General features: G+C 44.0%; 1 protein-coding gene across 8 annotated transcripts in view; it reads left to right on the top strand.

Moving 5' to 3' along the window:
* The window catches only part of nlgn2a (neuroligin 2a), a 134158-nt gene that overhangs the window by 28987 nt on the left and 80070 nt on the right, over positions 1 to 25101 (top strand). For 3 of the 8 annotated variants that reach the window (XM_038995489.1, XM_038995488.1, XM_038995492.1), the window contains one exon: positions 20198 to 20347. In XM_038995489.1, coding sequence (XP_038851417.1) covers positions 20198 to 20347 — 150 coding nt within the window. Of the gene's footprint in view, positions 1 to 5375; positions 5398 to 11962; positions 11967 to 17757; positions 17777 to 20187; positions 20348 to 25101 lie in introns of all 8 variants that reach the window. The other 5 variants (XM_038995494.1, XM_038995491.1, XM_038995493.1 and 2 more) reach the window with 5 other exon arrangements.

Genomic DNA, 25101 nt, shown 5'->3' with positions numbered 1-25101 from the left:
CATGTGCCTTTTACTGAGGAGTGGCCTCTGTCTGGCCACTCTACCATAAAGGCCTGATTGGTGGAGTGCAACAGAGATGGTTGTCCTTCTGGAAGGTTCTCACATCTCCACATAGAAACTCTGGAGCTCTGTCAGAGTGATCATTGGGTTCTTGGTCACCTGTGTAACCAAGGCTCTTCTCCCCCGATTGCTCAGTTTGTTCGGGCGGCCAGCTCTAGGAAGTCTTGGTGGTTCCAAACTTCTTCCATTTAAGAATGATGGAGATCACTGTGTTCTTAGGGACCTTCAGTGTGGCAGAAAGGTTTTGTTACCCTTCCCCAGATCTGTGCCTCGACACAATCCTGTCTCGGAGCTCTATGGACAATTCCTTCAACCTCATGGCTTGGTTTTTGCCCTGACATGCACTGTCAACTGTGGGACCTTATATAGACAGGTGTGTACCTTTCCAAATGATGTCCAATCAATTGAATTTACCACAGGTGGCCTCCAATCAAGTTGTAGTAACATCTCAAGGATGATCAATGGAAACAGGGTGCACCTGAGCTCAATTTCGAGTCTCATAGAAAAGGGTCTGAATACTTATGTAAATAAGGTATTAAAATAATGATAATAATAATAGACTTTCTGAAAACTATTTTTGCTTTGTCATTATGGGGTATTGTGTGTACATTGATGAGGAAAATGTTTTATTTAATACGTTTTAGTATAAGGCTGTAACGTAACAAAATATAGAAAAGGGGAAGGGGTCTGAATACTTTCTGAATTCACAGTAACAACAGTTGTGGCCAAAAGTTTTGAGAATGAAACAAATATTAATTTTCACAAAGTCTGCTGCCTCAGTTTGTATGATGGCAATTTGCATATACTCCAGAATGTTATGAAGAGTGATCAGATGAATTGCAATTAATTGCAAAGTCCCTCTTTGCCATGCAAATGAACTGAATCCCCCAAAAACATTTCCACTGCATTTCAGCCCTGCCACAAAAGGACCAGCTGACATAATGTCAGTGATTCTCTCGTTAACACAGGTGTGAGTGTTGACAAGGACAAGGCTGGAGATCACTCTGTCATGCTGATTGAGTTCGAATAACAGACTGGAAGCTTCAAAAGAAGGGTGGTGCTTGGAATCAATGTTCTTCCTCTGTCAATCATGGTTACCTGCAAGGAAACACGTGCCGTCATCATTGCTTTGCACAAAAAGGGCTTCACAGGCAAGGATATTGCTGCCAGTAAGATTGCACCTAAATCAACCATTTATCAGATTATCAAGAACTTCAAGGAGAGCGGTTCAATTGTTGTGAAGAAGGCTTCAGGGCGCCCATGAAAGTCCAGCAAGCGCCAGGACCGTCTCCTAAAGTTGATTCAGCTGCGGGATCGGGGCAACACCAGTACAGAGCTTGCTCAGGAATGGCAACAGGCAGGTGTGAGTCCATCTGCACGCACAGTGAGGCGAAGACTTTTGGAGGATGGCCTGGTGTCAAGAAGGGCAGCAAAGAAGCCACTTCTCTCCAGGAAAAACATCAGGCACAGACTGATATTCTGCAAAAGGTACGGTGATTGGACTGCTGAGGACTGAGGTAAAGTCATTTTCTCTGATGAATCGCCTTTCAGATTGTTTGGGGCATCCGGAAAAAAGCTTGTCCGGAGAAGACAAGGTGAGAGCTACCATCAGTCTTGTGTCATGCCAACAGTAAAGCCTCCTGAGACCATTCATGTGTGGGGTTGCTTCTCAGCCAAGGGTGTGGGCTCACTCACAATGTTGCCTAAGAACACAGCCATGAATAAAGAATGGTACCAACACATCCTCCGAGAGCAACTTCTCCCAACCATCCAGGAACAGTTTGGTGACGAACAATGCCTTTTCCAGCATGTTCGAGCATGATGAGGCAAAAGTGATAACTAAGTGGCTCGGGGAACAAAACATCAATATTTTGGGTCCATGGCCAGGAAACTCCCCAGACCTTAATCCCATTGAGAACTTGTGGTCAATCCTCAAGAGGCGGGTGGACAAACAAAAACCCACAAATTCTGACAAACTCCAAGCATTGATTATGCAAGAATGGGCTGCCATCAGTCAGGATGTGGCCCAGAAGTTAATTGACAGCATTCCAGGGCGGATTGCAGAGGTCTTGAAAAAGAAGGGTCAACACTGCAAATATTGACTCTTTGCATCATGTAATTGTCAATAAAAGCCTTTGACACTTATACTTCGGTATTCCATAGTAACATCTGACAAAAAATATCTAAAGACACTGAAGCAGCAGACTTTGTGGAAATTAATATTTGTGTCATTCTCAAAACTTTTGGCCACAACTGTATAATGTTGTAAGAATGTTGACAGAATACCTGGTCTATGTTCTTTGAAGGTTCTCAGAACATTTCATTAAGTTATGGCAGAGGCATAGGCAGAAATTGCTGTGTGGCTGGGCCTGAGTAAAAGTGACTGGGCCGTCATATTTACAGAAGAACTATCCAAACATCAATGGTGGAGTCGCGGGGACATTTCCCAAACGGCCTGCCTGGCGAATGAAATGTGCTCTGTGTGAAAAATGATGAGAAACAGATCTGGAAAATAAAGAGAGTCAACTGTAGAACTCATGAAATATGGGAATAAATGCAACATTTTCGTTGTGAATGCTAATATCGGGAGTCTGAGAACAGAGCGGAGTGAGGAGCTGTCCGGCGCTTAAATCTTTGATCCGACTTTCGCGGGCTCATGGCCAAGCCGCATTACATGGCCGTGCTGCTTAATAATATAGGCCTATGCTATGGTTTCACACTCGCACTTTTCAAACCCATATTGTCAAATATTTAATGTGATTTGTGTTTGTGTAGGCTACTTCGTGCATCATTGTACTATCATTGTGCATCATTGTACTAGATACTTGATAAGGCGTATACCCCCACTAAACAACTTGATACGCATCAGTGGGTATTAAAACGTGAGTATGTGCAATGCCCACTGAAAAAAAGTGGGTATAGGATACGCAAATACACAACCACTTACAACAACACCGCTGACAAAACAGGCCGACTGTCCAAGTCCTACTGTGACAGTAAACAAACAATGAAATACACAACATGTCTATCACCTACATACCGAGAGAGAGAGAGAGAGAGCGAGAGCGATTCTACAACAGCAGACAGGTGCTGTGATATAATTGGAAAAACTATACTGTCACAAAATAATGGATGAAGTGTTCAGTCCGTCTGTCCAGCCTCATGAAATAATTCAACATATCATCAAATCAGATCGACCACTCCCACACAAAGGAGCCATCCACCATACAGGCACAACAGGTGTATTCAGGACCATGGTCAGCGCATCCGCCGGACACCTGTTCCGCAAAGGATTGCAATATGCGCAAAACGTTTATTGCACTATTGCATAAAGAAGCAAGGAATTATAGAAAGACCTGGACGTTTTTTCATTAAGCCCAAAAGTGTACACTTTTTGCCATATGAAAACGTCTTGAACAGTACAGCGGATATGGAATGAATAGCTCACTTTGAATAAGCAAACGCTACTCTAGGCATTCAGGCATGAAATCAGTATACATAATACCACGGCGGGTATGCATACAATAGCTCACTTGAATCAGCAAACATAAACATGGCATGAAAACATGACATCATCATACATGGCCTAATATCACAGTGGGTATGAATACAGTAGCTCACTTTGAATCTAACACATATAGGCCTGACCTACCAAGGCAGGCATGAAAACATTAGGCTAAATCGTAAATAAACAGGATTCAGGCACACGGCGAAGACACCTATTGGCTTGGTGTTGAAGATGGAGATGGTGATATCATGGGCCCCGTGTGGCTCAGTTGGTAGAGCATGGCGCTTGCAACGCCAGGGTTGTGGGTTCGATTCCCACAGGAGGCCAGTACAAAAAAAGTATGAATGTATGTACTTGTAAGTCGCTCTGGATAAGAGCATCTGCTAAATGACGTAAATGTAAATATCATAGTCTGAAGTGTTCCATTTCAAAGGACAACAGGGCTAAATTGTTGATCTGATGGATGTTTTGATACGGCCTGTAGTGGAGAATAGTCTCACAACAATACATGAAGTCATAGGAAGGGTGATAATGGCCCTTAGTGGTCTATTGATGTTAGGGAAAATGTCAGGGCTGCAGCTGTCCAAAACTTCAATACGGGATGAGAATTCCTGACCCCCCCCCCCCCCACACAATTTTCCGACGCAGTTGCTGAATAAACACGGTTCATTCTGGACTCGTGAGTCTAGCGTATTTGGGCAGCTGCTCTCGGCGATGTATATTTGTTAAAAATCACATTTCGATATTACAAAATTCATTCAATCTCCCTATGTCCACATAGTGTTATGCATAACAATGTTCTGAGCTACTGACGTGATCACGATTCCTCTCCACAAATGAATAGTCCATGGACTCGGGGTTAAGTTGATTTAAAACATTACCCGACTTTGATTGCGATTGCTTGCACTGAAGACTTAACATTTATTCAGTGCAAGCGAGTTGGGTTTGAAGCATGCCTCGCCAAGGTGCTTCCAATCCGTATATCCGCCTGTAACAAATGAGCTTTCCATAGTGGCCTTGGGGAAATGTCTACACATTTTGCAGAAAACAGCTTCCCTTGATTGAACTGTATTCCAGCCAATAAAAGTTCCTTGAGAAACACCAGTATTTTCCATTGATCACTGTAGTGGGGAACACTCACATTTTCAGTTGTGTGGGTGGTTCGTCAACTGCAGGCAAATCTTTAGGTGGATTCTGACTCGTGAAGACATGCTCACCTTGATGAGGTGGGGCTGGGCGATGGTGAGCTAACTGGGCTGTGGAAGTCGAAGCAGTAACTATGCTAACCTCCTCATGGGCTGACATGCTAACATGCTAGCCTCTTCATGGACTGACAACGACTCTGACAGATTGGGCTCAGCCGACAGAGGCAGTGGAGCAGGTGTTGTCCTCATCCCACATCTGTGGCTTTTTGGTTTGCTGGGAAAACATTACTGCTACATTGTGTTGTTATTACATGACCTGGAACCCTAATGAGAACGTTTGTGGAATGTTCTGTGGTGGTTGTTGCAGATGTTGTGCACAGGATTATATTGAATGTTAGGAGAACATTTCAAGAATATTTAATACAAAAAAAATGTTAGATAAAACCCTAAGGAGAACTTCATGGGAATCTTTGTTTGAGGCAAATGTGTGTGTTTGAATGACTGGCGATTAGGGAGGGTGTGGGTGTGCACACAGGCACGCTAGCGCAGACACACATACACATACACACGCAAACACATGCACACACAAAGGCACGCTAGCACAGACACACACACATGCACGCACACACACACAGAGTAGACCCTGCGTGCCTGCTTGGGAGATACACACACACACACACACACACACACACACACACACACACACACACACACACACTACGTGACTGCTGATGGGAGAACAGCCCTGGGAGACACAGCAGAGAAGAGAAGAGACCAGCACTGAGTGTGTGTGTGTGTGTGTGTGTGTGTGTGTGTGTGTGTGTGTGTGTGTGTGTGTGTGTGTGTGTGTGTGTGTGTGTGTGTGTGTGTGTGTGTGTGTGTGTGTGCGTGAAAACAGTGAAAATTATATTGTTAACAGAAAATCTTTGGAGTGAGTACACACTTCTGGGTGTTGTTGTTGTTGTTGTCTAGTGGTAACAGTAGGGATCATGGGAGTTGAAGTCTTCCTGCCTCTGTTTTGTAGTCTGTCTGCTCCAACAGAACAGATGAAAATGACATGCACTATTCAGCTCTGGGTTTAGACAAAAAAAAACAGCAACGGCAGCAGGACAATACTACTAATTCTGACTTGTTTTCAGCAGCCTAGATGGTGATCTTTCAGTGACAGGCCCCTCTGAGTTTCAGCCTAGCTTAGGCAACTTCAAGACAGAACGAAGGCTTACTGTGAAATGGTGGGAAAGAGAAAGAGTGGAAAGAAAGAGAAAGCACGAAACCCTGCCCCCCTCCAACAAAGACCATCCTATGTCAACGGCTTCGTAAACAGCTTCAAAAACAAGTGCACTATTCTCTCTCTCCTCTCCTTCTGTCTGCCTCCACCACTCAGCCCTTCACCCCCTCCATCGCTCCCTCCTTTCCCTCCACTGTTTCTCTCTGATCTCTATATTCTTCGTGCTGGTCCCCCTCTCTCTCGCTCTCTTGATCTCTCTGTTCGTTGTCTGGCCTCCTGTAGCTGATGCTTTATTTGCTCCCTGTCTATCAAGTCTCCCACCGGATGCCATTGTGTTTTATCCACTTGTCTTTGTTACAATGTATGTTCCTGGTCCTCTCTCGCTCTCTCTATTTCTATCCCACCCTCCATTCCTACTCCCGCCCGCCCCCTCCCTCTCCACCTCCTCCCCTTTAGCGCTCTGAGCAATCCCCTCTTTCTACTCTTTTCATATTTGTGTTGCTGTCACTCCTCTCCTCTCCGTCTTTCTCCTCCCCATCGCCTCAGCTCTTTGCAGAAATCCTATCGCTCGACGGTCTCTTCTTCTTCCTCCTCTTCCGCCTCTCTCCGGGCTTTAGAAATAGCATTTGGATGAGGCCGATTTAAAAAGAAATATATATATTTAAAAAACAAATCAATTACAGAAATGGAGTGGAGGGGAAGCTAAGACACACACAGCATCTCATGGTATACTGATCCAGAACACCACACAACACAGGCCATACACACACACACACACACACACACACACACACACACTGTTGTCCCCACCCCCTCTTTTCCCCACATAATTTTCTTCATCTGTTTTCCCCAGCCCAACTAAAAGCCCAATTGCTCTTCGGTTAACCCCGCCATCACCTAAAAGCACAATTCCTCTTACTGTAGGTTAACCCCGCCATCACCTAAAAGCCCAATTCCTCTTCAGTTAACCCCGCCATCACCTAAAAGCCCAATTCCTCTTCGGTTAACCCCGCTATCACCTAAAAGCCCAATTCCTCTTCGGTTAACCCCGCCATCACCTAAAAGCCCAATTCCTCTTCAGTTAACCCCGCCATCACCCCTTCTCTTCCTCTTCCTCCCCTTCTTTTCTTCTTATGCACTCATTCCATCACATATCCTCTGAAATTGTGGTGAAGTAAATACCAGCTAGCTACCTCCACAACCTTGCCAGGATGGCGCCGACTGAGATGGTCGCCTCGCTTCAGGTCCTTAGGAAACTATACAGTCATTTGTTTTTTTATGTATTATTTCTTACATTGTTTCGACGAGGTCGCCGCAGGAGAGGCAGACGGAGCGGCCTCATGATCAGACTTAGAAGGCGAGCACACCATCCACCGCTTCCGAGCATATTACTCGCCAATGTCCAATCTCTAGACAACAAGTTGGACGAAAGGACGCCTTCCTGAGAAACATCAGAGATTGTAACATTCTCTGTTTCACGGAAACATGGCTCACTTGGGATATGCTGTCAGAGTCGGTACAGCCACCCGGTTTCTTCACACATCGCGCTGACAGAAACAAACATCTCTCTGGTAAGAAGAAGGGCGGGGGTGTATGCCTTATGATTAACGACTCGTGGTGTAATCATAACAACATACAGGTACTCAAGTCCTTTTGTTCACCTGACCTAGAATTCCTTACAATCAAATGCCGACCGCATTATCTCCCAGGAGAATTCTCTTCGATTATAGTCACAGCCGTGTATATCCCCCCCAAGCTCGACGGCCCAGAAAGAACTTCACTTGACTCGATGTAAACTGGAAACAATATATCCTGAGGCTGCATTTATTGTAGCTGGGGATTTTAACAAGGCTAATCTAAGAACAAGGCTTCCTAAATTCTATCAGCATATCGAATGTGCGACACGAGCTGGTAGCATTCTGGACCATTGTTACTCTAACTTCCGCAATGCATACAAAGCGCTCCCCTGCCCTCCCTTCGGCAAATCTGACCATGACTCCATTTTGTTGCTCCCAACCTATAGACAGAAACTAAAACAGGAAACGCCCATGCTCAGGTCTATCCAATGCTGGTCTGACCAATCAGATTCCACGCTTCAAGATTGCTTCGATCACGTGGACTGGGATGTGTTCCAGGTAGCCTCAGATAATAACATCGACGTATACGCTGACTTGGTGAGCGAGTTTATGGGCAAGTGCATCGGTGATGTTGTACCCACGGTGACTATTGAAACCTTCCCTAAACTGAAAGCGCAAACCACCGCTTTTAATCATGGCAAGGCGACTGGAAACATGACCGAATACAAACAGTGTAGCTATTCCCTCTGTAAGGCAATCAAACAAACAAAGCGTCAGTATAGAGACAAAGTAGAGTCGCAATTCAACGGCTCAAACACAAGACGTGTGTGGCAGGGTCTACAGTCAATCACGGATTACAAAAAGAAAACCAGCCCCGTCGCGGACATCGACGTCTTGCTCCCAGACAAATTAAACAACTTATTTGCTCGCTTTGAGGACAATACAGTGCCACTGACACGGCCCGCTACCAAAGCCTGTTGGCTCTCCTTCACCGTGGCCAACGTGAGTAAAACATTTAAACGTGTTAACCCTCGCAAGGCTGCCGGCCCAGACGGCATCCCTAGCCGCATCCTCAGAGCATGCGCAGACCAACTGGCTGGTGTGTTTACGGATATATTCAATCAATCCCTATCCCAGTCTGCTGTGCCTACATGCTTCAAGATGGCCACCATTGTTCCTGTTGCCAAGAAAGCTAAGGTAACTGAACTAAATGACTATTGCCCCGTAGCACTCACTTCTGTCATCATGAAGTGCTTTGAGAGACTAGTCAAGGACCATATCACCTCCACCCTACCTGACACCTTAGACCCATTCCAATTTGCTTACCACCCCAATAGGTCCACAGACGACGCAATCGTCATCACATTGCACACTGCCCTATCCCATCTGGACAAGAGGAATACCTATGTAAGAATGCTGTTCATTGACTACAGCTCAGCATTTAACACAATAGTACCCTCAAAACTCGTCATTAAGTTCTAGACCCTGGGTCTCGACCCCGGCCTGTGCAACTGAGTCCTGGACTTTCTGACGGGCCGCCCCCAGGTGGTGAGGGTAGGAAACAATATCTCCACCCTGCTGATCCTCAACACTGGGGCCCCACAAGGGTGCGTTCTCAGCCCTCTCCTGTACTCCCTGTTCACCCATGACTGCATGGCCATGCACACCTCCAACTCAATCATCAAGTTTGCAGACGACACTACAGTGGTAGGCTTGATTACCAACAACGACAAGACGGCCTACAGGGAGGGGGTGAGGGCCCTCGGAGTGTGGTGTCAGGAAAATAACCTCTCACTCAACGTCAACAAAACAAAGGAGATGATCGTGGACTTCAGGAAACAGCAGAGGGAGCATCCCCCCATCCACATTGATGGGACAGTAGTGGAGAAGGTGGAAAGTTTTAAGTTCCTTGGCGTACACATCACGGACAAACTGAAATGGTCCACCCACACAACAGCGCCTCTTCAACCTCAGGAGGCTGAAGAAATGTGGCTTGTCACCTAAAACACTCACAAACTTTTACAGATGCACAATCGAGAGCATCCTGTCGGGCTGTATCTCCGCCTGGTACGGCAACTGCACTGCCCACAACCGCAAGGCTCTCCAGAGGGTGGTGCGGTCTGCACAACGCATCACCGGGGGCAAACTACCTGCCCCGCAGGACACCTACAGCACCCGATGTCACAGGAAGGCCAAAAAGATCATCAAGGACAACATCCACCCGAGCCACTGCCTGTTCACCCCGCTATCATCCAGAAAGCGAGGTCAGTACAGGTGCATCAAAGCTGGGACCGAGAGACTGAAAAGCAGCTTCTATCTCAAGGCCATCAGACTGTTAAACAGCTATCACTAACATAGAGAGGCTGCTGCCAACATACAGACTCAAATCTCTGGCCACTTTAATAAATGTAATACATTTATTTAATAAAGGTATCACTATTCACTTTAAATAACTCCACTTTAAAAATGTCTACATGTCCTACATTACTCGTCTCATATGCATATACTGTATTCTATACCATCTTCTGCACCTTACCTATGCCGCACGGCCATCGCTCATCCATATATTTATATGTACATATTCTTATTCATCCCTTTACATTTATGTGTATAAGGTAGTCGTTGTGAATTTGTTAGATTACTTGTTAGATATTACTGCATGGTCGGAACTAGAAGCACAAGCATTTCGCGACACTCGCATTAACATCTGCTAACCATGTGTATGTCACCAATAAGATTTGATTTGATTTGTGTGTGTGTGTGTGCGTTTGTGTGTCTCTCACAGGGTTCTTTGACAGTTCCGCCTCCCCTCCCTCTCTCTGTCCGTATCCGACCCTCATTAAAAATCCACACCTTTTCATACCCCCCCCCCCCCCCCCCACACACACACACACACACACACACACACATGGCAGACCTCTGGTATAAAGCTACTACTGTAAATGACAAGCCTCTTCGTTCAAATCCTATAGACGGAAGGGAGGAAAGGTGGTGGATAGCCAGCTGCTCTGGAGAGGGTTTTCACCCTGTTTTCTACTAAAACAACACGGCCAATCCGATGGATTTACTCCTGATGTTTACAGCTTCAGCCTAGTTATATATTGATGCTGTGTACGGTATACGTAAGGGATGATCAACGAGGGGCTATGCGTTTCAAAAGCAGCTCAAACAAAACATGTAAAAATGAACTATAGCCATTGAATTCTACCATACAAATATACTGTGCGTTATAGGGAAATAATGCACGCTCTAGAATGCCCTTCAAGCCAATCAGAAAGGAGTATTCAACAATGCCATGGTATAATTAAGCAATACGATCTAACTGACATGCTGTGTATGGTATACAGTACAGATATACAGATCTAACTGATCTAACTATTTTCTTCTTGAACTGCACTGTTGGTTAAGGGCTTGTAAGTAAGCATTTCCCGGTAAAGTCTACACTTGTTGTATTCGGCGCATGTGGCAAATAAAATTTGATTTGATTTTGACACCTCATTCCTCTCCTGCTAGTGATCCGTACGACCTTTGCTCTGATCCATAGTGTTTAATCAGAGCGAGGGAGCTTTGATGAGGCTGTGATCTGATTGGTCTGTAGCTAGGCTTCGTCTCCACGCATCTCATCACTGCTCATTCATCACTATGCTGTCTGGAGGCTCCTTAGAGAGGGCACACACACGCACCTGCATGTGTGCACAAACACACACACACACACACACATCTATGGAGATAACAGTCACGTACAACAGGTTGTGAAATAATGCGAAACAATAGTAAACGGAAACAAAATAATTGCTTATTGAATTGAATGCACTCACTTGTCAACTTTATTTAAATCAATGTTTATTTTTAAGTGCAAGGTTTCTACACTACAGTATTTGTTTGGCCACTCCAGTTGTCCTAGATACCTCCCCAAAGCCCAACATTCCATCCAAATAGACGGTATTATTTCAGTCAAATGTATTTAAAAAGCCCTTTTTACATCAGCCGATGTCACAAAGTGCTATACAGAAACCCAGCCTAAAACCCCAAACAGCAAGCAATGCAGATGTAGATTTCTGTGTATTATCTGAACTTATCAGGTATGAAGGTAAGACCCAGATGCGGACAATGTTGAATTCACAATGGTTTAATAATCCAACAGGGGCAGGCAATATACAGGTCAAGGTAGGCAGGGGTCAGTAAACCAGAGGTGGGGCAACGGTACCAGACTGCAAGCAGGCTCAGGGTCAGGGGCAAGCAGAGTGGTCAGGCAGGCGGGCTCAAAGTCAGGACAGGCAAGGGTCAAAACCAGGAGGGCAAGAAAAAGAGAGACTGGGAAAAAGCAGGAGCTGAGACAAAACGCTGGTTGACTTGAACAAACAAGACGAACTGGCAACAGACAAACAGACAACACAGGTATAAATACACAGGGGATAATGGGGAAGATGGGCGACACCTGGAGGAGGGTGGAGACAATCACAAAGACAGATGATTCACATCAGGGTGTGACAGAACTAGCTTTGAATTAGATAGACACGCTGTCACATGTCTTTCCACCAATCATTTTACTTTGTCTGTGCTTTATAATTTTATTTGTATGTTGTCCCCTTGAGAACCACTCCAGTTAAATACAGTACCTTTCCATATCCCACCAACCCAACAGCCTCCATCACCCATCTCTCCCAGTCATTCGTATTCATAGACACAGGTGGAAAAACGGCATGAGGCCTACCGTATATTGGAAATTATATTTTTGAGAAAATATCATTCCTATCGTTTGTGTTGTTGTTTCATTCCAATTTGATTCAATATTGTTTTAGTTATCCGTCTGTGTGTAGAAAACCTGAGACTCTCGTCTCTGCACACAGATTGATGGGAGTGATAGGATCTCCTAGTGCTATCCAACTCCCATTATAAATACATACATATTCTCGGCATGGATTGGATTCAATTGGATACTGTATTCCATTTGTACCCTAGCTCTCTGTAATACTCCCTAGTACCGATCTTAATTTGACCACTCTTTTGTTGCTGAACATTTTACCGCACCGGAGGAAATGCAGATGAGCTTTGTGATTTACATAAAATCACTGAAAACGCACACTAACACACGGTTATGTTCAGTGTTGCGCTTTTCATGTAGGCTACTTTTGGCCAGCTAATTGCCTAACCACTAATCAAGCAACATCATGCACAAAATAGGTCAATTTAAGATCCTACATCCGTAGGTAGCTTAGGAAAGCTAAGGTAGGGAAGCTTTAGGTGAAGCTTTAGCTGAAGCATTGGTTGTAGAAATAGAAATAGAATGATAATGGTAAATATATTTCTATGCTTGAAGCTTTGGTTTGGTCCATAACACAACCATAACCATTATAACAACAGTCACTAACATTATTATGTTTGTTTGGTGGTTGTAATTGGATGAGAAAGAAGCATAGAGCAGATGAGATACGGAATAACAGGGAGTAGGATGAAATCGCCCCTAGACACTGATCTGAGGTCAGATTTGCATTTTGCAACGTTAATAGAAACAGTCTTGACTGATGGGAGGGTAAACTGGTCCTAGATCAGTTTTAGGGAGTAGGATGTTGAAATTGCCCCTAGACACTGATCTAAGGTTAGATTTGCATTTCTCCTCCTAATAGAAACTGTCATGACTTGTGGAAGGGTAAACTGGTCCTAGATCAGTGCCTACAGGATCGCTTCCTCTGAAACACACAAACAAACGAACACACCCGCTGGTTGGTGAAGTGAAGTAAACGTTGGTGGGACGTGTCGTCGTGGCTAAACACTAAACAGAAGTTTGGGGCTAATCATCCCTTGTCTTGATTCTGCTTGAGAGGATCAGCCAGACAGACTGAAGTCCTCAGGGTGACACACATCGACAGCTTCTCTCTCTCTCTCTCTTTCTATCTTTTCCCTCTCTTTCTGTCTTTTTCCTTGGTTTTTCTCTCTCAATTCAATTAAATTCAACTTTATTGACAAGGCAAGTTAAATTACTTACATTGTCAAAGTATACATATAACAAAAATGGTGGATCCAACTGCAATAATAATAGTAGTAGTGGAAATGAGATTAACATTAACAGCAACTACAACAACAATATTAATGAGAATAATAATACATGAAAGCAGTAGTAGTAGACCAGTCTCAACCTGACTGAGAAGCCACATGACATGGTATAAAGCCAAAACAAAACTAAATAGGAAATATTATTGACATTGCACTTTTCACTGGCTGTCCCTCAGGTTGTCTCTCTCTCTCTCTCTCCCTCTCTCTCTCTCTCTCTCTCTCTCTCTCTCTCTCTCAATTCAATTAAATTCATTTCAAGGGGCTTTATTGGCATGGGAAACATATGTTAACATTGTCAAAGCAAGTGAAGTAGATAATATACAAAAGTGGAAAAAAAACAATGTCTCCACCCTCTTGCTCTCTCTCTCATTTCCCTGTCTTTCTGTTGTTTTCCCTCTTACTCTTTTCTCCACTCTCTCTCTCATTTCCCTGTCTTTCTGTTGTTTTCCCTCTTACTCTTTTCTCCACTCTCTCTCTCTCATTTCCCTGTCTTTCTGTTGTTTTCCCTCTTACTCTTTTCTCCACTCTCTCTCTCTCATTTCCCTGTCTTTCTGTTGTTTTCCCTCTTACTCTTTTCTCCACTCTCTCTCTCTCATTTCCCTGTCTTTATGTTGTTTTCCCTCTTACTCTTTTCTCCACTCTCTCTCTCTCATTTCCCTGTCTTTCTGTTGTTTTCCCTCTTACTCTTTTCTCCACTCTCTCTCTCTCATTTCCCTGTCTTTATGTTGTTTTCCCTCTTACTCTCTTCTCCACTCTCTCTCTCTCATTTCCCTGTCTTTATGTTGTTTTCCCTCTTACTCTTTTCTCCACTCTCTCTCTCTAATGCTCTGGTTATAGGTACTGTAGGGCTTTAGGTACTGTAGGGCTTTAGGTATTGTAGGGCTGTAGGTACTGTAGGGCTTTAGGTATTGTAGGGCTTTAGGCTTTAGGTATTGTAGGGCTTTAGGTACTGTAGGGCTTTAGGTATTGTAGGGCTTTAGGTACTGTAGGGCTTTAGGTACTGTAGAGCTTTAGGTAATGTAGGGCTTTAGGTACTGTAGGGCTTTAGGTATTGTAGGGCTTTAGGTACTGTAGGGCTTTAGGTACTGTAGAGCTTTAGGTATTGTAGGGCTTTAGGCTTTAGGTATTGTAGGGCTTTAGGTACTGTAGGGCTTTAGGTACTGTAGGGCTTTAGGCTTTAGGTATTGTAGGGCTTTAGGTACTGTAGGGCTTTAGGTACTGTAGGGCTTTAGGCTTTAGGTATTGTAGGGCTTTAGGTATTGTAGGGCTTTAGGTAATGTAGGGCTTTAGGCTTTAGGTATTGTAGGGCTTTAGGTACTGTAGGGCTTTAGGTATTGTAGGGCTTTAGGTACTGTAGGGCTTTAGGTACTGTAGAGCTTTAGGTAATGTAGACCTTTAGGCTTTAGGTACTGTAGGGCTTTAGGTACTGTAGGGCTTTAGGCTTTAGGTATTGTAGGGCTTTAGGTACTGTAGGGCTTTAGGTATTGTAGGGCTTGAGGTACTGTAGGGCTTTAGGCTTTAGGTATTGTAGGGCTTTAGGTATTGTAGGGCTTTAGGTACTGTAGGGCTTTAGGCTTTAGGTATTGTAGGGCTTTAGGTACTGTAGGGCTTTAGGTATTGTAGGGCTTTAGGTAATGTAGACCTTTAGGCTTTAGGTATTGTAGGGCTTTAGGTACTGTAGGGCTTTAGGTACTGTAGGGCTTTAGGCTTTAGGTATTGTAGGGCTTTAGGTACTGTAGGGCTTTAGGTACTGTAGGGCTTTAGGCTTTAGGTATTGTAGGGCTTTAGGTACTGTAGGGCTTTAGGCTTTAGGTATTGTAGGGCTTTAGGTACTGTAGGGCTTTAGGTACTGTAGGGCTTTAGGTACTGTAGGGCTTTAGGTATTGTAGGGCTTTAGGTACTGTAGGGCTTTAAGGTACTCTAGGGCTTTAAGGTACTGTAGGGCTTTAGGTATTGTAGGGCTTTAGGTACTGTAGGGCTTTAGGTACTGTAGGGCTTTAGGTATTGTAGGGCTTTGGGTACTGTAGGGCTTTAAGGTACTGTAGGGCTTTAAGGAACTGTAGGGCTTTAGGTACTGTAGGGCTTTAGGTATTGTAGGGCTTTGGGTACTGTAGGGCTTTAAGGTACTGTAGGGCTTTAAGGAACTGTAGGGCTTTAGGTATTGTAGGGCTTTAGGTACTGTAGGGCTTTAGGTACTGTAGGGCTTTAAGGTATTGTAGGGCTTTAAGGTATTGTAGGGCTTTAGATACTGTAGGGCTTTAGGTACTGTAGGGCTTTAAGGTATTGTAGGGCTTTAGATACTGTAGGGCTTTAGGTATTGTAGGGCTTTAGGTACTGTAGGGCTTTAGGTACTGTAGGGCTTTAGGTACTGTAGGGCTTTAGGTACTGTAGGGCTTTATGTATTGTAGGGCTTTAGGTATTGTTGGGCTTTAGGGCTTTAGGTACTGTAGGGCTTTAGGTATTGTAGGGCTTTAGGTACTGTAGGGCTTTAGATACTGTATGGCTTTAGGTACTGTAGGGCTTTAGGTATTGTAGGGCTTTAGGTACTGTAGGGCTTTAGGTAAATTGGGCTTTAGGTATTGTAGGGCTTTAGGTACTGTAGGGCTTTAGGTATTGTAGGGCTTTAGGTACTGTAGGGCTTTAGGTACTGTAGGGCTTTAGGTATTGTAGGGCTTTAGGTATTGTAGGGCTTTAGGTACTGTAGGGCTTTAGATACTCTAGGGCTTTAGGTATTGTAGGGCTTTAGGTACTGTAGGGCTTTAGATACTGTAGGGTTTTAGGTATTGTAGGGCTTTAGGTACTGTAGGGCTTTAAGGTACTGTAGGGCTTTAAGGTACTGTAGGGCTTTAGGTATTGTAGGGCTTTAGGTACTGTAGGGCTTTAGGTACTGTAGGGCTTTAGGTATTGTAGGGCTTTAGGTATTGTAGGGCTTTAGGTACTGTAGGGCTTTAGGTATTATAGGGCTTTAGGTACTGTAGGGCTTTAGGTACTGTAGGGCTTTAGGTACTTTAGGGCTTTAGGTATTGTAGGGCTTTAGGTACTGTAGGGCTTTGGGTACTTTAGGGCTTTAGGTATTGTAGGGCTTTAGGTACTGTAGGGCTTTAGGTACTGTAGGGCTTTAGGTACTTTAGGGCTTTAGGTATTGTAGGGCTTTAGGTACTGTAGGGCTTTAGGTACTTTAGGGCTTTAGGTACTGTAGGGCTTTAGGTACTGTAGGGCTTTAGGTACTGTAGGGCTTTAGGTACTTTAGGGCTTTAGGTATTGTAGGGCTTTAGGTACTGTAGGGCTTTAGATACTGTAGGGCTTTAGGTACTGTAGGGCTTTAGGTATTGTAGGGCTTTAGGTACTGTCAGGCTTTAGGTATTGTAGGGCTTTAGGTACTGTAGGGCTTTAGGTACTGTAATGCTTTAGGTATTGTAGGGCTTTAGGTATTGTAGGGCTTTAGGTACTGTAGGGCTTTAGGTACTGTAGGGCTTTAGGTACTGTAGGGCTTTAGGTATTGTAGGGCTTTGGGTACTGTAGGGCTTTAGGTACTGTAATGCTTTAGGTATTGTAGGGCTTTAGGTATTGTAGGGCTTTAGGTACTGTAGGGCTTTAGGTACTGTAGGGCTTTAGGTACTGTAGGGCTTTAGGTATTGTAGGGCTTTGGGTACTGTAGGGCTTTAGATACTGTAGGGCTTTAGGTATTATAGGGCTTTAGGTACTGTAGGGCTTTAGGTACTGTAGGGCTTTAGGTATTGTAGGGCTTTAGGTATTGTAGGGCTTTAGGTATTGTAGGGCTTTAGGTACTGTAGGGCTTTAGGTACTCTAGGGCTTTAGGTACTGTAGGGCTTTAGGTACTGTAGGGCTTTAGGTACTGTAGGGCTTTAGTAAAGGGACATGTTATTTGGTACTGAGTTAGTTGGTTAGAGAAAGAGAGAGGAGAGGGATGCTGTGGAATAGAGGAGACTGATAGAGTAAAAGAGAGAAAAGGGGATGGATGAATAGTTGAGAAAAGGAGGGAGAAGAGAGGGAGGGATAGAGGAGAAAAGAGAGGGAGGGATAGAGGAGAAAAGAGAGGGAGAAGAGAGGGAGGGATAGAGGAGAAAAGAGAGGGAGGGATAGAGGAGAAAAGAGGGAGAAGAGAGGGAGGGATAGAGGAGAAAAGAGAGGGAGGGATAGAGGAGAAAAGAGAGGGAGGGATAGAGGTGAAAAGAGAGGGAGGGTAGAGGAGAAAAGAGAGGGAGGGATAGATAGAGGAGAAAAGAGAGGGAGGCATAGAGGAGAAAAGAGACGGAGGGATAGAGGAGAAAAGAGAGGGAGGGATAGAGGAGAAACGAGAAGAGAAAAGAGAGGGAGGGATAGAGGAGAAAGGAGAGGGAGGGATAGAGAAGAAAAGAGAGGGAGGGATAGAGGAGAAAAGAGAGGGAGCAGAGAGGGAGGGATAGATTAAGGAGAAAAGAGAGGGAGGGATAGAGGAGAAAAGAGAGGGAGGGACAGAGGAGAAAAGAGAGGGAGAAGAGAGGGAGGTAGATTGCATCCCCTGGGGACCACTGTGCTGTCTGTCAGTGTTGTTGTGCCTGTAACATATCCATGGATGATAGAGGCCAGCTCTGCTCATATCAGTCTATGTGGATTGGGTGGGTGGGTGTGTGCCCGGTGCATGCGTGTCTCCTTACATGCGTGTCTCCTTACATGCGTGCTTACGTGCATGTATGTCGGTCAGTGTGTGGGTGTGTCTGTCCGGATGTGTATGTCTCTCTCTCTCTGTGTGTGTCTGACTGGGTGTGTATGTCTCTCTCTCTCTCTCTCTCGTGTGTGTGTGTGTGTGTGTGTGTGTGTGTGTGTGTGTGTGTGTGTGTGTGTGTGTGTGTGTGTGTGTGTGTGTGTGTGTGTGTGTGTGTGTGTGTGTGTGTGTGTGTGTGTGTGTGTGTGTGTGTGTGTGTGTGATAGGATGTGCAGGTGGTCATTGGTGGATAATGAAATGAGTTTCAGGTGGAGACATGGCAGAGGGGTGTCAAGGGGTTAGAGATGTGTGACTGCAATATGTCTCCATGGCAACAGTCAATGAGAGTTAGTTTGTGTGATGGAATGGCTGCTGTTCAAGTGAAGGAGAGAGAGAGAGAGAGAGAGATAGAGAGAGAGAGAGAGAGAGAGAGAGAGACAGAGAGAGAGAGAGAGAGATGGGGAGGTGGGGAGGAGAGAGACAGAGAAGGGAGAGAGGATGAGAGAGAGAGAGAGAGTGAGGGAAAGATGGGGAGAGCGAGAGAGAAAGAGAGCGAGGGAAGGAAGGAAAGGAGAAATCAAACTGTATTTGTCTGTGTTTGTGCGTCAGTGTGTGTGTCAGTTTGTGTATGTGTGTGCTGGGTTGTAATCATTAGTCCAACCAGTTGCAAAACGGCACACTAAAATGAGAGTTTCTATTGGACAAATTCAGGTAGGTTCCTCCCCGTTCTGTTCCGTTGGCTTACAACAGGATCGGCGTAATGAATCCGCCCTTTGTGTACTGTGATTGTTATGTACATCTGTTACTGAATCTACACTGAGTGTACAAAACATTAGGAACACCTTCCTAATATTGAATTGCCCTCAGAAAAGCCTCAATTCGTCGGGGCATGAACTGGACTGGATGTCCTTTGGGGGTGGACCAATGTTGATACACACGGGAAAAACCCAGCAGCATTGCAGTTCTTGACACAAACCGGTGCCTGGCACCTACTACCATACCCAGTTCAAAGGCACTTTAATCTTTTGTCTTGCTCATTCACCCTCTGAATGGCACACATACACAATCCATGTCTCAATTGCCTCAAGGCTTAAACATCCTTCTTTAACATGTCTCCTCCCCTTCATCTACACTGATTGAAGTGGATTTAACAAGTGACATCATTAAGGGATCATAGCTTTCACCTGGATTGACCTGGTCAGTCTATGTCATGGAAAGAGCAAGTGTTCTTAATGTTTTGTATAATCAGTGTAGATGGGTTTCAGTACATGTGTGTTACAGCAGGTAGTTATTCTATTTAATGGCATGTTGTGTTTCATAGAGCCAGTCTTGGCAACCAATAACTTCTCTCTCTCTCTCTCTCTCTCTCTCTCTCTCTCTCTCTCTCTCTCTCTCTCTCTCTCTCGCGCTCTCTCGCTCTCTCTCGCTCTCTCTCTCTCTCTCGCTCTCTCGCTCTCTCTCTCTCTCTCCCTGCCTCTCCCGCTGATGCTATAGTGGTTATTTATGTTACTGTTCTGCTCCGCTGCGCCCTGATATTAATTATCCTCCAACCCAGGTGCTCGGCAGACACACACACTGACAGACAGACAGACAGACTACCACCACCATAAAAACATAATTGAAGTCAGCGTCCCCTATATATACAAAAAGTAGATCTACTACACTGCCTCACAGAATCCACTGTATCCCGTTAGCTGAATTCACACGGATGATTCTACAGGTACATGACTTTAGAGTTGTTCTTCGTTCGTGATGGAGGAACATTCATCCACTTCCTATTTATATTTGTCTCCCTCTTCTTGTGTGTGTGTGTGTGTGTGTGTGTGTGTGTGTGTGTGTGTGTGTGTGTGTGTGTGTGTGTGTGTGTGTGTGTGTGTGTGTGTGTGTGTGTGTGTGTGTGTGTGTGTGTGGTGTCTGAAGACATCCGTGACCGTAGGAAGAAGCCAGTGATGCTGTTTATCCACGGAGGCTCCTACATGGAAGGAACCGGAAACATGTTTGACGCCAGTGTCCTCGCCGCCTACGGCAACGTTATCGTGGTCACTATGAACTACCGCCTGGGCGTCCTCGGTAAGTTCCGATTACGGCTGTGTACACACACACACACACACATTGCAAACACACACAGTGCACGTACTTTAGCACACATTGCACGCACACACCAGACCTGGGATAACTATAGTTTTAGGTATTCCAAAAAATGTAATACTGATCTCAGGACGTGACTACTTTTGAGAAACTGTTGGATTGGCTGCCATCAACTAATGGCTGGGCTGCGTCTGGAACTGCACGTTATAGATGGAATGAATAAAGCGCATACAATCACCTATACTATTCCAATCTATCTGACAGTCATGTTTGATCTACACAATACATTTCTTTCTGAACGTTCTGTAAATTCCCGTGAACAGGCCCCAGGTGTAGATAATCAAGTCAAACGAATTAACCAATGATATTTTGTACAGATGATGAGTAGAAATAAGTTGCGACACTCCACTATTGTATGACGGTTCCAACGTGCCACTGAAAAGGTCGAACGCTGCAATTCATTTCACGATACCTGAAAATACTGCAGAGTAACTCAAAGCCATTTGCAAACGTCGCACACAGCAAGTTGGACGCTCAGCAAAAACAACTTCGTACGTCTTCGTCCATCTGAGGGTAAGTGTTCTTGTTTCAAACACACACTATACCATCTTTAAAAGGGATCATTTACTCAGAATACAAAACAAACATGTTTTTCCACCTACCTTGGCTGTAGTTGATTCAAGAAGGCAGTTTTGGGATATTTAGTTCTCTTTTGACACTTAATAGCCATATTTTGGTACTGTTAGCACTCTCAGTAACACTGTTCTTGTACCCGTGCAATAAAACTGTAATTTACTTTTCAAGCAACATTTTATTAGCATGTTGTTACGTGATACTTTTGTAATTGCATAGTATTGAGCTGAGAGTTTTTGGAAGTACTTCACACAAGAGGAATAGGGACGGTTCCTTATTCCACTTATGTAATAACTCTGTTATTATGCAATTATAAAGCGCAGTCCTATGTAACAACAATGCTGCGATTGTAATAATCACAAAGTTACTAAACATGTGTAATAAGTTCATGTCAAGTGGTACTGTATTACCTTATGTCTCACTCATTATGAAAATATATTTGTTAGTCATTTTGAAGCTGCGTAAGAGGTGATTCCATATCCCTCGTGTATTTAATTCTAGGCTATAGGGTATATTAAGCTTCATAGCTAAGAGCCGTCCAAACCATGTGCTTACGATCGTATATTTAGACTAATTCAACTAACTGTTGTAGTTTTTGGTTCTTCATCAAATATTTGGCAGCCATCAAATAAATATTTTTCTTTTTAAATAACTTGCATTTATTCATTTATTCACAAACACCTTTTTAAATATTATTTGTTTTTCTGAAAGGTATTCAAAATACTTTCAAATATTATTTGTTTTTCTGAGAACAGTATTTGAATATCAAAGAAAATAGTTGCCTTTTAGTTGAAACTCTATATCAGCTATATTTGACTGCCTTGACTATTTGAAAAGTTGCATTTTTAAATAAACTACAAAATTGAACTATTTTCTGCCCCGGTCTGGCACACTCACACATACAACACAAACACACATGAACACACCCACACACACTGTTTCCCAGCTATCTGAAATTGCCTATTTCCTCCATCTCTTCACTGACCACGGATGGGAACAGATAATGAAGGAGAATTGCAATACGAAGGAGGTATCTCAACTATCTATGTTCTCCAAAGTTTCTCCTTCACATAACTCCACTGTTGATTGCTCTTGTCTGCAGAGTTCCTCTGATGTAAGGTCTGGCATCGATTGGTCTGGTCTGATGCAAGTGCTTCGTGTGCAGACAGAGTCTGAGCTCACTGCTAAATATATATATTTTTTACAAGACAGAAATATTGGAGCGAGTCGTAGTCATGCAAATTAAAGACATCTTTATAGGGTCGGAAATATACTTCCCTATTTTTCACTTTAACTACGCCAGTGCAGAGCAGAGCAAGGAAAATAGATCACAAGACTTTCATCTTAGAAGATAAAAGTAGATAGAAGTAGATGAAAAGTACGTCTCGGACTTCTCAGATATGATGCATTTTTGAAACCACTAGCACTCATACAAAACAGTATGCCTGAGTCATAGAGATGTACCATACATGTTCTATTCCATCCTAAGCATTTAACCCTCGAGAGTCTATTGACGCACCGGTGCGTCATTTTAAGTAACATCGTTTATAAAATCCCTATCAAAATCCGTCAGTTTAAGCTAGAGATATTTCTTTTTTTTGCACGGGCTGTATCTCAATATACGGCATCGGCCAATGGCGGCCTTCTGCATCTGCGGTGGAAGGTGACCGAGCTACAGCGGTGTTTGTCAGAGAATGAAACGTTCCGAAAATCGGTCTTCTCACGAAAACGTCTGTAGCATCTGAACGGTCTGGCCTAAAAAATATGATCTAATAATAATCTAATAATAATAATAATAATATGATTGTATCTATGGAAAGATGAGACTCTCACGAAAACGATGGTGGACTCCGTCTGAAGGTAACCGGGTACCGGTTTTGAAAACAATGGCAACAGCATCGTGCTTCAAAAAGCAGCAGTAAAAGCTGCCTGTATTGTACGCTACCTGTAACTTTCAGAATTTTGTGTTTGTATTCATTGTGGATCCCCATTAGTTCCTGCCAAGGCAGCAGCTACTCTTCCTGGGGTCCAGCAAAATTAAGGTAGTTATGTACTATTTAAAACATTACATTTCACAACAGATTTCACAACACATTAAGTGTGTGCCCTCAGGCCACTACTTTACTATCACATATCTACAACACAAAATCCATGTACGTGTGTGTATGCAGTGCGTATGTTATCATGTGTGTGTGTGTGTGTGTATGCGAATGTCTGTGCCTGTGTGTGTGTGTCTCTTCACAGTCCCAGCAGTTACATAAGGTGTATTTTTATCAGTTTTTTAAATCTGATTCTACTGCTTGCATGAGTTACTTGATGTGGAATAGAGTTCCATGTAGTCATGGCTCTATGTTGTACTGTGTGCCTCCCATAGTCTGTTCCCATAGTCTGTTATAGACACACACACACACACACTTTAACTTTATTGTAACAGATTTATTTTTCATATATCCAATGCGATGAATGACATATTCATGTGAAACGAGTGTGTGTGTGTGTACATGCATGTGTGTGTGCGCGTGTTAGCGCGTACTGTACGTGTGTCCATCCTGAATAGTGTCGGTTGTAAGGCTCTGCGTGTGATCTCAGTTCAGACGCTGATCATGGTGACGTTTCAAAACCATGAATGATAGGCTACAGTACATGGTATATAATTAAGCAATAAGGCCCGAGGGGGCGTGGTATACGGCCAATATACCACGGCTAAGAGCTGATCTAACGCACGACGCAACGCGGAACAGCTCTACCACTGTTATACTCCGACTTCAGTGGTAGGAGTAAATCCTGATATTCACGTTCTCACTTAGAGCCCCTTAGAGACCGTTTATTTGTGGAACCACTACATTTAGGTTTGTCTCTTAAAGGGATACTTCGGGATTTTGGCAATGAGGCCCTTAATCTACTTCACGACACTAGGATGCTAGTAGATACCCATAGACTTAGGTAGCGTTGGCTCGCCGAACTACCTCTAACTTCCTTCATACAGGACACAGAGACATAACAATGGTATCCACGAGTTCATATGACTCTGGGGAAGGAGGTAAAAAAAGAAATCCCGAAGTATCCCTTTAAACAACAGTGTCAGGTGGTTTTATCCCCCATCACCATAGAATACATCCCGTCATGACATTAGTTGTATACTATTCAATTATCCCCATGACATGATCTACATTACTGTATAAACTGGGTGGATCAAGCCCTGAATGCTGATTGGCTGACAGCCGTGGTATATGAGACCTTATACCACGGGTATGACAAAACATTCATTTCTACTGCTCTAATTACATTGGTAACCAGTTCATAAAAGCAATAAGGCACCTCGGGGGTTTGTGGTATACGGCCAATATACCACGGCTAAGGGCTGTGTCCAGGCACTCCGCGTTGCGTCGTGCATAAGAGCTGCAACTTAGCCGTGGTATATTGACCGTATACCACGCCCCCTCGTGCCTTATTGCTTAATTATATACCATGTACTGTAGCCTATCATTCATGGTGTTGAAACGTCACCAGGTCCAGCTCTCGTATTTCTCCCAGTCTCCACATCAGTCTTTGACCAGGTGACTTTCATCCTCCTTCCTCTCTCTCCTCTACTCCCCCCACCATCCATCCCTCAGGCACGTTTTCCCCTGTACCAGTGTCTGTGTCATGTTGGAACCTGCTCTGTCTGTCTCTTCTCTCTGATTTAAACCACCTCTCAACCTCCCTCTGTCTGTAGCGTTGATTAAAAATAATGTGTGTGTGTGTGTGTGTGTGTGTGTGTGTGTGTGTGTGTGTGTGTGTGTGTGTGTGTGTGTGTGTGTGTGTGTGTGTGTGTGTGTGTGTGTGTGTGTGTGTGTGTGTGTGTGTGTGTGTGTGTGTGAACAAACCAACACCTCACCTCCGTCTTTCCGACTCTCTGATTGAAACCATGACCAGCATCCGGTCGGCAGTGACAACAGTGGTTACCATGGTAACACCACAGTAAAAACTCCACTCTACCTAGCTACTGTAGCATGGTGCCAGAGTGTTGAAATTCACAAAATAATGGCTCTTTATAGCTTTTAACTTCACAGTAGCATTTGTAAAGAGGTACACTGGCTCTATACAGTATGTAGCTATTGCTA

The sequence above is a fragment of the Salvelinus namaycush genome, chromosome 6 (genome assembly GCF_016432855.1).
Source record: "Salvelinus namaycush isolate Seneca chromosome 6, SaNama_1.0, whole genome shotgun sequence".
NCBI lineage: Eukaryota > Metazoa > Chordata > Actinopteri > Salmoniformes > Salmonidae > Salvelinus > Salvelinus namaycush.
Note: the sequence above shows the minus strand (reverse complement) of the source record. Positions and strands in the feature narration are given on the sequence as shown.